This window comes from Struthio camelus, chromosome 14 (genome assembly GCF_040807025.1).
Source record: "Struthio camelus isolate bStrCam1 chromosome 14, bStrCam1.hap1, whole genome shotgun sequence".
Lineage (NCBI taxonomy): Eukaryota > Metazoa > Chordata > Aves > Struthioniformes > Struthionidae > Struthio > Struthio camelus.
Window position 1 is genome coordinate 21,235,890 of NC_090955.1, and position 15,520 is coordinate 21,251,409.

The 15,520-nt window shown below is 37.2% G+C and overlaps 1 protein-coding gene across 20 annotated transcripts in view; it reads right to left on the minus strand.

Moving 5' to 3' along the window:
• The window catches only part of ATP2B2 (ATPase plasma membrane Ca2+ transporting 2), a 430,065-nt gene that overhangs the window by 69,792 nt on the left and 344,753 nt on the right, over positions 1–15,520 (minus strand). For 18 of the 20 annotated variants that reach the window (XM_068906748.1, XM_068906742.1, XM_068906746.1 and 15 more), the window contains 4 exons: positions 15,045–15,086; positions 13,134–13,298; positions 10,514–10,728; positions 9,412–9,654 (listed from right to left, as the gene is read on the minus strand). In XM_068906748.1, the coding sequence (XP_068762849.1) occupies positions 9,412–9,654; positions 10,514–10,728; positions 13,134–13,298; positions 15,045–15,086 (665 nt within the window). The remainder of the gene's footprint in view (positions 1–9,411; positions 9,655–10,513; positions 10,729–13,133; positions 13,299–15,044; positions 15,087–15,520) is intronic. The other 2 variants (XM_009688129.2, XM_009688126.2) reach the window with 1 other exon arrangement.

Consider the following 15,520-nt stretch of genomic DNA (forward strand, 5'->3'; position numbering starts at 1 on the left):
AACTATGTAGCATATTTTTATAAACTATGCAATATACAAACTGAACAGAATTAATGCCCTATGCAACATTATGAGGTGATTCATTGTCCACGTTCTGTTTTTTAAAAAGGTCATTTGTGTATCTTTCCTTGATTATAAAGCCACTTTTTTAAAAAAATGGCATTAAATTATCACATTTGAAATTATTATCTTCCTGTTCCTGAACCACAGAGAACACAGAGAAAACCCGTATTAAAACAGATGTACCTGAAGTGGTTTACACCCACTCACGTAAAAATAAAAGCTCCCATCAAGAAAACATGCTCCCTGATAATATCCCCTATGAGCTGTTACCACCAAAGTCCAACCACCCTATCAGTTAAATTAGCTCCAAAGCGTGACAACTTTATCTCAGTCGAGTATCATAGGCATTAACAGAAGTATATATTAAAATTGTTCTTTTTATCAACTTATTTTGTTTTAAAAAACAAGAGAAAAATTATCAGACATCTATGAACAGTATTTACATAGCTAGATGAAAATGCTTTGGAAATGCTCAGGAAAGGCAATTTTTTAAAGCATATTTGTAAAGAGCTGGCAGTTACCCCTTTAAGTGATCCCTCTTGCACCAGTTCAAGATGAGTGGAAAAGAAGCACTTAGAAGTAGCATGAATGACAGAAAAGTCCTATGGAAAGGCAGTATGGAAAACACTTGCTGCCTTATAGCAAGTTTAAAAATTAATTTACTTATCTTCATACAAGCAAGCGGGGGGGGGGGGGGGGGGGGGAAGAAAAAACAAAAAACCCTAACATGGTAAATGGTATTATGGTCACTAAAAAGTCTGCAGGAGACTGTCAGTCACGGCCACAGGCTTCACAATTACCAAATTGTGATTGCAAAGCTATGGACCATTCTGAAGAAGCTTTTTATATCTTGGTTTTCTATAACATGAGGTTAAGAAAGAAAGAAAGAAATAGGATTTCATTGGATCATAAACTTGACTAGCTAATATGGGAATAACCTGCCATGCTATGTTCTACAACGCAGGATTATCTTGCTTATCCATCTCCTGTTCCCGTCACTTTCTTTATCTGCCACTGAGGCAGGACCATCACCCCTCTCTTTGACGGAGCTATATAGCAGACTAGGAATTAAGGAAAAGGGCTGTCAGGAGCTGCAGCCCTTCTACCGCCAGTTTCACTTACAATTCTAGTTTACTGGATAATGAAAACTTCAGTGAAACAACCAGCTCTATCTGAGAGCATCAATCTCACCTCCTCTACCTACCACATTTCTCACGTTATCGTGGGGAAACCTGTCCTGCCTCAGGGGCCTGGGAGCAAAAAATACGGCTCCTTCCAGACAGTTCAACAGTGTCGACAGCAGATACAGGACGGCCGTGCTCTGACCCCTACTCCCTAATTCCCGCCTGCCTCAGCCACCCCTTCCACAAACTGCTGCCAAAGAGCCTTCCAGGTGGCTGATGCCACGTTCCCCTCGCTCACCACCCCAACAAGAGGAGAAGACTTCTTCAAAAATTGCTTCCTGCTCCGCAGACAAAGCCCCTGCACCCAGACTGCAGAAAAAAATCCTGACTGGGATAACAACATATCCTTCGCCTTACCCGTTCAGATAGTCTTTTCTAAACAGACCTACTTCAATTAGTAACTCGGTAGCTATTTTAGTGACAACTAACGGCTATATTTGTACCTCTTATTATATAAAACTTCCATGGCAAGCCATGTGTGAAGATCACTACTCTCTGCTAATTACAGTTCCTACAGGCAGGGATGGTTAACTTAAATGATCTATTACCACCACTGTAATTACTATTTACATAGTAAATAATATGCCCATTATAGGCTGCTTTTTTTCTTGCCTAGATTATTCTGAGAAAAAGCTTAACAAATTCATTATGAAAAAGTTCTAAAGGAAAAAAAAAGAATTTCATTTTTTTGGGATGGTTGCCTTGCTCATAGTAAACATATAGAAAGATACTTCAGCCTTCATTTTCTGGTCCCCGATATACTATATATGTACATTTTATATAATTGTTCAACGCCCTGTGAACAAAATATAAAACCTGAGATAAGGAAATAAATTTGCCTATAACGGATTGCCTATTAAATAAAAGCTCTTACGAAAGTTAGAGATTTTTAGAATTCAATCTGTCACTTCATGTCTCAAGTTCAGACTATACTGACTCTTGTGTTAACATAAATAAGAGGAATTCGAGCAAGATATAGATAGAGACATAGACATACATATGTATTTACAAAAGAAATAAAATATTGCTGGAGCTAACTGAAAACAGTATTTTTCATATTTCTCAGAAGCATGTTTCCAGTTTTTACCATCCCATATTTTCCTCTTTAGTATCATGTTGATTTCTAATAGAGATATTCCAGAAATTTTGGAAATAAAGCAAATGACAATTCAAATTCAAATTAAATTCCTTCTCTAATCGATACTAGCTTTATGACCATACAATCTGTCAGCATACCTAGAACAAGTGTTCTGTTGAGGCCCTATATCAGTAGTTTTGAAACCAAAATAATCTGCTTCGTTGCTTCCTAAAATATTATTTTACAATAATATCTATCCTTAGTTATTATCTGGTTAATCTGTTCTTTGCAGTAGTCAAATCATTCTGTGTTTCAAGAAAGGCTTTGAGGAAAGAAAACGTCACAGTACACTGCATGTGTAAAATATGATCCCGATGGAACGGGAAGGAATGAGTAGGGCTGGAAAGAGAAGGTTTCATGGCCTAAGCAGTGGGACTGAAATATACAGACAGATGCCCAAAGACCCAGAAAAGTGAACGTCATGCTTCAGATGGAAATAGGGTCCTGTACAATCTAGCCAGAGAAAGGCAAGTGTCTTTAAAAAAATAAGAAACTCCCTCTCTTTTACAAATAAAAATCTTATGATACTTAATAATATTTGCTTTCCTTATTTCCCCAATTCCAGTCACTGCTGTGTGGCATATTTACAGTCCTGCAAGATATAGTCACTGCCACTGCTCTCTCAGAAGCGTAAGCGATGTTATATTTTATTTTTATTTCCCGTGTCACTAGTTGGATTGGCATTAACCTTGAGGTGAATTTTAAATAGATCAAATGCACCATTTATTCGGAGGGTCGAACCTCTATGTTAACAGCACAACAAACGAATCCTGTTTTTCCTTCAGCTTCATGTGTGCCTTGATCAGCAGGGGCCAATGATACAATAGGACCTAAACCTCAATTGTAGGACTCGATCAGGTGTCAGTAATAAGGTAACGCCACTGGAAACTTTAGAACAAAATTATGCATCATTTTAGGCAAGAAATGCTTCAGACAACATTCTGATGCCTAGACATTACCTAATGAGCACTTCAAAACCAAGAATATACACAATTTGCAAAGTTCTACTGCCAAGCCAACTCACTGAAAACAGCCAATGAAAAATTCACAGTATTCGTCTCAAATTACTTGACTCATAAGAGCCTTACTGCCCTCCTAAATCCAGCCCTATTGATTTGGATCCTGTCACCCTGAAACAAGCTAAAATTCATGTTTTTTTCAAGATTTTCCACAAAGGTTTTCCTCTTGTGTTTCTTCTCATATCATATATTTGGTAATTTACTGTACCTCTAATATTGCAGAACACAAGTTGTAAACTCCGGAGCAGAGAGCGCTTCATGAGTTCATGCACATATGCTTGATCTTTTCCAGACAGTGAGAAATGAGAACCGCTCAAATCCTACATCAGGTCATCAACCTGCCAGTGCAGGGTTCTCCTCTCAGTACATTTTTCTGTGCTTTTTCTGGATCGCTTTAAATACACTAGAAGTAGGGGATTTTTTCATTCCAAGTGTATTGCATATTGACAGCGCAGGAAGATGATTCAGGCTTATTCCTGTTTCCTTGTCTCATCCAAACCCAGATGACACTGACAGCAAGCCGTCACACCAGCTAAGCTGAAAAATTCATCCCAGATATGTTTCTCTTTGTTTACTGATTTCCAAGATTATGCAAGGCTAAGCCTTCCACAGATTCATCCTTACATAAAAATGGCTGTCAAATAGCATTCCTGCTTTTATCCTGCTCAACCTTAAAACACAAGTCACTGAAATCTTGACACGTTATCTAAAATTGGAACGTATTTTTGTGCATTGCCTGAGGAAAGAACGCAGAGGTAAGAAAACCATTATGAAGGATGGTCTCTGCTCACATATACACCAAAATGAACTAAAACCATTCCAACATTACTACTGCCAACCTCCCTGTGGACAAAACTTGCAATGGCATCTGGTGAGAATATGATGCGGTAAGACAGGGTCTGCAAGCGGGAGCATATTGTGCTACGCAGAATACGTGAAAATTCGGTTGCTGCCACGCTCTAGCCTTTTTTCCTCATGATGTTCCAGTTTTACCTTTTTTCTAGTTGCATGCCCTCACTGTGACATTCTGCATTCTGCAGTACTCATTCCTTCTTCACCTGCCATTTCTTCCCCAAAGGTGACCTGCTTGCTTACAGACAAGTCGACCTTAAGTGACAGCTGGACTTTCTGCCTGATAAATGACCTATCATTTTCACAGACTTCAAGTCAACAACTGGGACTGCTAGTTTTATCTGCTGCCTAACGTTAATGGTGGGGAACTATGGAAGAAAAAAATAGAATTTAGGCCAGGCCATTTACTTTGGTTGTCATTTAATATTAACATAAATGAAAGCTTTCCTCAATCTTTCTGTATTTATTTTTTTTTTTTTTTTTTAACCATTTCTGCCCCCATTTTTTTTAAATGTATCTATTTTAACTCGGAACGTTGTTAGCAGTGATGGGTGAACTTATCTGGTTAAAATAAGAGCAGACCTGTACCTTCATGTACATTAAAAACAAACGGTAATTCTATCTGCATTTTAACATGAGAAATAACAGCTTGGAAATAGGTTTTAAGACCACCATAACTGAGAATAAAAACATCTTTCCCATTTCAACTACCAAAATAACTGAAAATGTATTTTGCAGGATAAAAGCAATGTTCTTACGGTTCTTCTTCAAAAAAAGAGGAGAATTCTACTCAGATCCAAAAGCAGGTTCATTTAGCATGATTGCCCTTGGCAGGCTGCTACAATAAAACATGCTGTTGCCTCACGAAATAGAAATTCTGATGGTTTTCTGTTGACAGGGATGGTACACGCTGATCTATTGGATTTTGAGGTCTGTGTAAGAAATTATCTGACCTGTTAATTATCCCAATCCATTTTACTCTGTGTAAAAAGATCAATCTTTCCTAAATATCTAGGGTCTCCTCCCATTCCATTTTGAAAAAAAGAATTCTCACGCTGAGGCTAACCATCCCTGTCCCCCAAAATGAAACCCTTGTCAGGGAAGCTCGTGGTGACCTTCAATGCAGGGGATGTTTGGGGCCCCTGAACCCGACCCAGCAGCCTTCTGAAGAACGGTCTGCCTGTGTGTGAAGTGCGGAGCAAAATCTAGGGCTCTGCCAAGAACGTGCTTGGAAGTTGGGTGCCAGCAACAATCTGGGCAACTCCACTGATTTCTTGGATAGATGTTTCACTGTCATTCACAGATGTTACAGTTCCACCTGGAAATGTGTTGCCTCCCACCTCCCCGGCTGCCTATGCTGCCCCTTTTTATTTTGCGTCATAGAGCCCTTCTTGTTCAAAAAGTTTTACAAGGTGGACGCATCCATTAGTAGACTAACGTATTGACTAGCATATAGACTAATGCATGCTTACTTCATTTCATATTTTGGCCGAAGTGTGTGGAAAGGAGTGAATGCTTTGCGCTCTTCTGTAAGATCTCTCTTTTCTTTCCAGATCCTCAGTTAAAGTGCCCCAGCATTGTGCTACACAGTGTGCAAACGCAGTAAATGATACTCCAGATCCTCGGAACTGAATAATCAGAATGGAAGCCAGTCCTCCTGATGCAGATCCAGATATTCACCTAATACAGGCACAGGTAGCTCTATTGCTCCCTAGGCACCTATCAAGTACCAAATGAAATACCTCTGTTAGATCCTAATAGGAACTGGTTCAGCTGAGTCCTTCAGGTGGTGTTGAAAATCACTCAAGTATGATCTCCTTTTAATAAGAGCATATTATACCCATCCAGCAAGTATGTCATCTCTGCCTTCTGACAGTTGTCTGCAGACTTGAACAAATACTTTTCTGATTAAAACTGAATTTATGCAAGTAACAGTTCAATCACCAGTTTTGCTATCTGGAGTCTCTATTTCATTACTGCTCCATGATACTCAAGGTCAAGGTACTTCCAGCCCAAGAGCAATCAAAGTATTTGCAAAAGGCAAATTCTGTTTTCAGAGTAAGAGGTGTTTTACAGTCCTCCTCAGGTTACATGCAAAAGTGTATGCAGTGTAATTTTTATCTCTCTTTGGGAAAGCTATCTAAAACTTTAATACGGGGGGGGGGGGGGAAGAGCTTTCTGCATAACAGCTTCACATAAACAGCATAAAAGCAGCATTAAAGTTGCTGTGAAGCTAATGGAATGCTAGATCAGCTCGCCCAATACTTCATCCTTGGAAAACATTACAAAGAGCTAGATTTTATGACTCTATTGTTCAGCTGGAATAATTTGTGTTCAATTTCTCAGGGAAATTCATCTCCTTTATGCCAAGCAGTTATATTATTTTCTTTTTATATTTTTATCAATGGTTCAATTGGCCTTTAATCAAAAGATAATGCAAGAGGGATCATTTCTCATTCAGCAGAGCATCTTGACTAATTTTATGGTCCCATATGTGATCACTCTGAACATAAGTTCATACAAAGTGCAATTTGCAGTGTACGCATAACTAGGTAACTAATAATAGAATATGTAAAATTCAGTCTTTGTGACCTAACACTTATATGCCCTTTGGGTTTGAGCTAATATTCACAATTTGATTAAATATGCTCTAAGAATGACTGCACAAGTATGCCTTCACTAGCAGCCAGAAACACTTCATCTGGGAAACAACTCCCTTATGCATTCTTTACTGAATTCATTTATGATCTAGAATTAATGAGGGCTGTGGAACATGTATCTTAAACTTAAAATCGTTATAACAATAATCAGTGTACAAAATTAACTCCTCTGATAATGGTGGTATTTTCTCACAAGGTCCACATTGCAAGGCTTGACCTTACAATGCTGTTTTAACAGCTAAATAATCACCATTACTATTACACAGATAAGTTCAAGTAGTTACGTTAGGCATCCAGAACAAAGGTGATTTCCAGAGGATTTCACCAGTTTATCAGTTTTACAGAGAACTAAAACAGAACTGAAATCGTGAAATAGCGACTTTCTAACAGGCACACACAATTCGTTTCAATAAGAAGCAATGAAGTGGAACCACAGTAAGAAAATTCAAAACTGTACTGAGACCAAAGCAAAAATTTTGAACTGCTATTGACCAAAAATTTTTCAGTCAAATGAAACTATTGCCCAAGAGAAAGAGGAAACATTAAACTCATCCACTATTACAGGTACATCCCTTTTCAAAGCGATCTGATGTCATCCTACGCCTTACTCAAAAACCTAAAATTATTCTGAGATTCTAGGAGGCTGAACTGATATGGGAGTTGAATGTGTTAAGGTGTCTGATCTCAAGCATTCAAAACAAATAACAGTAAAATATAAAACAAATGAAGCGAGGTGGACATGGACTCTTCCTTTGCCAGTCACTCCTGGCTTAAACACCAACTAATCGGCATGTCCTTTGCCAAGTTGCACCTTAGGAACGAGGAAAACCATCAGCACTGGTATCGCCCTCTCAAACCCCTCTGAAAGCCTGGCTCCGCAGCCATGCCGAGGACTGATGCCTGTCACTAGCATCACCGCTGTCATGGTTATGCAAACACAAATTTATACAGCTATTATCCTGCTCCCACCTTGCCTGTTTTACCTCATTTTAATCTCAGCCTGTGTGTTGAGGCAGTCTGATTCTATTTCACCTCCTACAGGATGAAGTAGTCAGCCTTACTTAGGCTGTAATGGTATTACAATAATGTAAAATATATGATCCTGTCCCCAACAGCAAGAAAATATTATACTGCTTGATAAAAGCATGGCTTATCCAACAATAGCAAAACACTCCTGCCAACTTGTATATTTTTATTTTCCTAAAGGCCACTGCCATAAAACATCTACACTGAGTTTACACAGCATTGAACTACCTGAGAATAGCAGGTCCATCCTTCATTTCAGCTAACCTGGTTGATTTTGACCTAGTCAGATCACAGGAAAAAGACAGAACAAGACAAAGGACTGAGTTGGGAACCAACCTTCAGCTGGAAGGTAGCAGCTACCAGCACCTTTCTGAGGTGCTGGAGGCTGCGAGCGATTCCCTGTCAGCTCTGGGTAGAAAGCTCCCTCGGGAGGGCTGGGTCTCCTCGCGTTTGCATTTCCAGAGAGCTTTCAATTAGAAGAGCAGAGCGGGTGCATCGCAGCACAGACAACTCTTTGAAGGCTGCCGTGACTTCAGATATTAACTCTGGCTAAACAACACGACTACCCTCGAGAGCATTCATTTCCAAACACCTTTGTCACATCTAGCAAAGCACACTTGGCACACTGGTGTCAGGTTTCTCCAAATATTCTTCTTCCAAAAATTGATTGTTACCGATATCCACATATCTATAGTGTTATTAAAATCACACCAAGAATAAAAGGAAATGAATGCTTCGGCACTCATTAGCATTTTACCAAAAGATTTTTTTGATGTATTGAAAAACTGCTTTGAAAACAATGTAAATTGCATGCATTGACCATGTTATGCAGCTCAGTATAAATCCATAAAAAGGAAAACACATACATTTATAAGCTAAAAATTGTATTTGGTCTATGATATTGAGGGTAAACTTGACCTTTCAAAGAACAAATCTAGTTTTGGGCCCCTTAATCAGCTCTGTATAGAAGAGCCCAATGCCACAAGCAAATATGCTTTTCCCATTTTGTCCTGCTTTACAGAGGGAACAAAATACTTCTGGATGTAATTCACTTGAACCTGGAATGAATAAATACCATTGATCTCACTGATCCAACCAATCCAATTAGACTTATTCAAGAACTAATTGCAGAGTCTTAGTCATGCAAAAATAATTTTGCACATATGAAGTCTCAGTGAAAAGTAGTTGTGTAAAGCAAAGTTACCTTTACGCAGACTGGACCATACCAATCTAACAATAGCAAGATCTTTCAAAATATAACGTGGCCTTGTACGTATAAAAACATTTCTATTCTTAAAGAAACAAATAAAATATATAATTTTTGTAGCATCTCCTCTCATTTTGAGGACCTCAGTGGTAATTAACAATTCATGATCAACAACAGGATGTTATGGAATTAAGAATGCTTAAAACAAAAGAGCATCTCCTTCTGCTATGTTTCTTTTTATTGACAGAAAAAGTCTACTTACCAGGATTTTTGTAGTGTAAGCACTGTTGATAGCAATTGCATTAACCAGCAAATCGAGGGTTTTGGCGGGTACAGAATCTGGGTCAGGGATCTCTTTGTAGTGGACATCACCGACATAGGCTTGCACGACTGTCATCCGATTTGTTGTTAGCGTCCCTGTTTTGTCAGAGCAGATGGCTGTAGCATTACCCATAGTTTCACAGGCATCTAAGTGGCGGACCAGATTGTTATCCTTCATCATTTTCTGAGAAAAAGCAAAAGAAAAAATCTTTAATATTTGCTTTGACAGATTTTAAACATCAGTTATAAAAAGCAAAGAGACCACTCCTGAAACAGTTTTCCCTTTCATAAACTGATACAGTTACTTCCTTTTTCGCAATACATACACATTTTAAGAAATAGCTAGAACGTCAAGGATTAGCTAAGGCGTTTCTGAAGAAAATAGGACGTTTCAAGCACTACTATTTTTCAATAATTTATTTATATGCTAAATGGAAACAAACTTTATAAACATTTTAAGAATCTCAGATGAAAGTTTTATATAAGGCACATTTGACTATACAACTACATTATTCTGAGAAAAGCGAGTAATCTGGAACTGCAGGATTTTAATCCTCTTTAATTTTGTAATTAAATTTAGCTACAAATAACTGTAACTGCATTTACAAAAAGCACATAAAAGCTCTAGTGAAACTTTAATTTGTCTGGAATAAGTTCCTGAGGACTACAAATCCTCACCAAAACTTTGTACTATTGCACACACAAATCTAAGGATGAAAAGTTACTCTATATAAGACAGTACCTATTCACTTAAAACCTGCTAAATACACTCCTGATAACTGTGTGAACTAAGTAGATATTTCTATCTTTTGATATTTCTGCACTGTGCAGTTTTAAAGATTTGTATTAACATCCATATGTACTGAGCATTTTTGCTAGAAATACTTCCTTTATAAAGCAAAGCTGTACATTAAAGGAGTTTCACTAACTTTTCAATCACATGGATTTGCAGGCCAACTTTCCTGCAACCTGATAAAACTTAAGGTCATTAACCAACTCAGCTGAAAAGGATTTTTCTCTGATAATTATTTTTAGTTTCTTACCTTTACAGAATAAGCAAGAGAAATAGTGACGGCAAGTGGAAGTCCCTCAGGAACAGCAACCACAAGCACAGTAACACCAATAATGAAGAATTTAACAAAATACTGAACATAGACGGGCGTGCACTCAGGCAACCACTGTTTCTTGTTGATCACAAAGGTGTCAATGGCAAAATATAGTACCAAAATGATTACAGTGATGGCAGACATCACCAAACCTGAAAATAGAAACAATCAATTACTATGAAGCAAAACGCAAACTAAAAACACGTGCAGTTTGAAATCTACATTTGAATTTGTCATGAAGTTATCTTCCTAGTCTGTATGAGATTGTTCATTACCACCACTACCCATAATGATGAATTCCAGAATGTAGGAAAAGCATATTACTATAAATACATTTAAAACAACCATACATTCCAATGAAAAAGTACAATGAATAAAAGAACACTGAATTCTGCAGGACACCTGCATGATACCGCATTAATTTTTAAGTACTGCCTTATTGCCATTTTAAAAATTTTCACTCATTCTAGTTTAATAAAAGTTTTACAACAGCTTAAGCTAAGTTTTTCAAGCTTAGTGCAGTACTTTGCCTAAATCTATCCTTTTATAAATTACTAGTCTCTACATATTTAAACATCATGTTATTTCTTCATCTTTCTTTTTTAAAAAAAGCTTTTCTTAACAGGCTTGAAAAAAAAGACTCTCCTGTAGCTAATCTTGCTATGTAAGACATTTTAGAAAAGCCCTACTGAGGAATCTAGTTGTATATAGTGATGAGGCAATATGGCAGAACTTGCTCACAAAACAGTTACTCAATTTTTATTCTTGACAATTTGATAAATGCTGGTGTTTCTAAGGTTTCCCTTTTCAAAGGGAAACTATGCAAATAGTGCATGTTTTTATGATGAGACGCCCAAGAGAGGTACAAGACTGACAGTGTAACAGAACAGAGACTAATAAATGTTTCACAGGATTCAGAAAAAATCCAGGGCACTAAACATGCTCTTTCAATGACGCAGACTTTGCTAAGATAACATTCACCCTTGTTTCTGGGTTCAAGTGATGAATACTAGTTTCCATTAGAACATGTATTTTCCCTTGCTATGATTACTTGCTGTTCTTTGGCAGGCGTCTATGAAAACGTTAAGCCTGCATTTCAGAATAAATTCATTTCTCTTTAATGAGATCATCCAATAGAAGAGGGATGCTGTGAATTTCATGTCTGGGCTGAAGTTTAAAAAAAAAAAAAAAAAAGTCTGATAAAGAAGGATAAAGGAGATTCAATGGGAGTAAAGTTAGGAATCTGTTGTAGGGCCCCAGCCAAGGATCTGGATAGGGATTAAGATCTCTTTAACACTATTAGAGAAACAAAATTAATGATTATGTCATTATGAAAGATCTTAACTTTCTACCTATATGCTGAAGAACAAGGGCAACTGATATTAGTAGGGACCAGATGTTCCTGGATACAATAGTCAACAGATGTATTTATTAATAGCCAGTAAATAACACAGTGTAATGCTTTTTGGTAAGTAGCAAGTACAGATTAGTGGGTTGTACAATCTAATTTGGGTTAATAAACTACAGCTGAGGGACCAGTAAAGTCTAAATGAAAATGAGGAATAAAGCACTGTACTTCTGTGACTGAAATATTTAAGAGATCCTTTGATCTCTCCTCCATATTCATTCTCAGTCACGCTTTCAGAAAGCTACTTTGAAAATCTACTTTTATCTAATTTGAAAAACTAGATAAAATATTTATCAAGATCAGGTAGACTGAAGAGATCCAGGATTCAGAATTTACCATATGATAACTAACTAGAATTTATATCCTAAGTGAGGAAAAAATTGTTCAGGGATAAACATCTCATTGGGTAAATAACAAACACATAGAGGATTAAAAGTAATTAAGATGATGATAGAGAATGGGGAAAAGAAACCCAAACAAAATCAGACCACTTTTCACCAAATAGGTGAAAACTAAAAGAAGTTTTGAAATCAAGTACAGGTGATATAATCAAACTGGAAGTTATTCAAATCCATACCAAGGGATACTGTGAAACTCAAACGAAGGGTGCTTTCAAGACCTTTCATGGTTCTAGTCAAACTTTACACAGTTCCATCATGCTAACCATAGATTTAGTTTTCCTACTCTTTTTTTTCTTTCATTTTTAAATTAAGTTAGAAGTTGAAGGGTGTCATATTTGGATAGCAAGCATGAATATGGAGATTAAAGAAAGAACAGCATGGCTTCAGAATACTTAAAAGGGCAATGCTATGTGAGTGACATTTTGAGAAGATATCAAAGTTTCTGGATGTGTGTACTAGGAAGTTCTAAGGGGAGAAAAAATTAAATATCATATAATTACTATACTGGGGAATATCGACTAGGAGAAGTTACATCTCATATTGATTCCAATATTTGCTACAATTGAAGTTTCGCAAAGCTGAGTTCTGTAAGATCTTCAGTACCACATACTCTCTTCAGAACAGTACCATGATGACCTATTTCTAAACACTGCTGTAATAAAGCACTTTGTGTTTTCAGAATTATTTGTTTTAAAACTGTTTGCTCCTAGTAAAACATAATGCTGTCTGGTCAGTTATCCAGGCATACCTGCTTTGCCTATCTGGACTGCCAGCTTGGTCAGCTTTCCCTGGAGGACAGATTTCTCCTTCTTGTGCATGTTGGCCTTCTTCTTGTCTTTGTCATCTCCCTCTCCCCCTTCTGCACTCTTCAGTGGCTGCATCTCCATGGCCGCAGCCCCATCCTGCTGCTTGGCTAATAAGGCAGAACAAAAGTGTTACTCCAAAACCGCTCTGCGTTCTTTGCCTCGTGGCGTTCGTACTCGCTGCGTTCCGCTAGCGAGGCCCCTCTGAGGGCTGCTTGGAGCACAGATGAGGGTACCTATGCACAGAGTTACTCATCACTCCCGCTGCCGAGAGGTGCCCACGTGGGGCGCAGGGGGGTTCCGTAAGGGCACAAATCTACACCTATACCTGTGGGCACTCTACATGTAGAGGCAGGTAAATGCGCTGGTTGCCAAGTACCATGTAAACTGTTAATTCTTTTTTTTACTGCCCATGACATTCTGTATTATACATATACACATATATATCACCCTTAATGCCTTGCAGATTACTTGGCAAGTAGCAGTAGGTCAGTACTGCCGGATTTTCTAGATTAGCAGCTCTAAAATTTTTCAGCAAGTCAAATGTCTGTATTTCCCTAAATTTGGTATTTCTCATAGAATGCACCCTTAAAATCATATTTTTATTGAAATAATGGTGCAACAGATGAACCACGCACCACTTCTCTTGACCTCCTGGGCACCTCAGTGACCACTGGACCATACTTTGAGAACCACTCTTCTACATAACATCAGATTTGAAATGTTTTCTTAGCATTCAGTGTTCAAGTGAATTAACCATCAGGTCAGATGAAGATGCTATCGTTCCCCCATAAAAAACAGACATGTAATTTAAAGGTTAAACCATCCTTTCTTGCAAGAATGCTTTCATATGAGGAAAGTTTATTTTAGTATCAAAGAGAAAAACATAATTTTTTAAAAAACAGTGACATTCCAGTTTATATATGTGTATTTTGTATAGAACAGAGACAAATTAAACAGAATGAAATGAAACAGATCTGCTCAGTTTTGACATTCATGAACAGTTTTTATAAAGCCATGCTTATTTAACCTGGAAATCAAATTGGACTGCCTAACCTTAAAACTTATTCGTATAGTATGGATTTATTTAATAGACATAAGCAACTGACTTTATCTACTCAATTTCTGATCCTTGTTTCTGATCCACCACCTGTAAAATCTTTAAAATTATCTGAGGAGAGAGAAAGTTAGCGTTTACTGATTTACTTATTTGACACAGTCTAAAAAATCACGATAGCTGGTGTATCACATAATGAAAAGGGAATCAAGACTCACTTCAGAGGAAGTGAAATAGTTATTCCAATTTCTTCCTGAGAGTATGCATTAAATAAGAAGCACCTAACATTGTTTAATCTTCCTATTATTCAGCCTTATAATATGCTTTTCAATCACTAAATAACCTCTTTGCAGTAAAACTTCCTTCTGTTATTGCTTTAGCTTCTGCAAATAAAAATATTTCTATATAACGCCATTAAATGCCATAGATGACAAGACATCAAAAATGAGACTGGAAATTCATTACTACATAGCATATGCAAAATACAGAGCAACTTGTACAAGAAAAATGAATTCAAAATGAGCTCCATGACATGAAAGTCTCATCTACAAATGGCTTATTTGAAACATTGACCTTTTCCTCTCCTAAATTACTTATGTATTAAAATTCTATAAATTACAATTTCTTTGCTAGAGCTTTTTTTTTTTCTTCTTTTTTCTTTCTAACATTCTGTTTGAACAATATCTAGGGATATTTTGACACATAGGCAAAAATCACAAATTGTCATATTATTTTTAACAGAATCTAACTACGTGCTAAAAATAAAATCCACAACCTGCTTAATATGAAAGAAGATTACCTTTGTTCTGGCTGTTCTCCATACTCCCATCCTGCATTTTGCCTATACGATGGAAAATTTCAACAGACAACAGAGAACAGACAGTAAACAGTCATCACCCAAGACAGAACATGACAACGGAAATTTAAATAAAAAGGGCAGACAAAAGCAATGAGCATGCTACAGATATTTATTTATGATCAGTAGCCATTGTTACCATATATTTACTCAGAAGAGTGGACAACTTCGACACTTGCAAGGAACTGCAGCCAAGTTCAGTGTTTTAATAGGAAAAATACTAACTATTGGTTCATGTTTTTGAGCAAATTGCATGAGGTGAGAGAGTGAAGCTAATAAAAAAAATTCTTTAGAAAGGAGAATTGGAACAATAATCCTGAACTGAAATTTCAGGCAACGAGTATTTAATAAAACAACACCAGGACAGAGTATGACTTTCTTAATGCATTCCAGAATTAAATTTATTTTAATAAAATAAG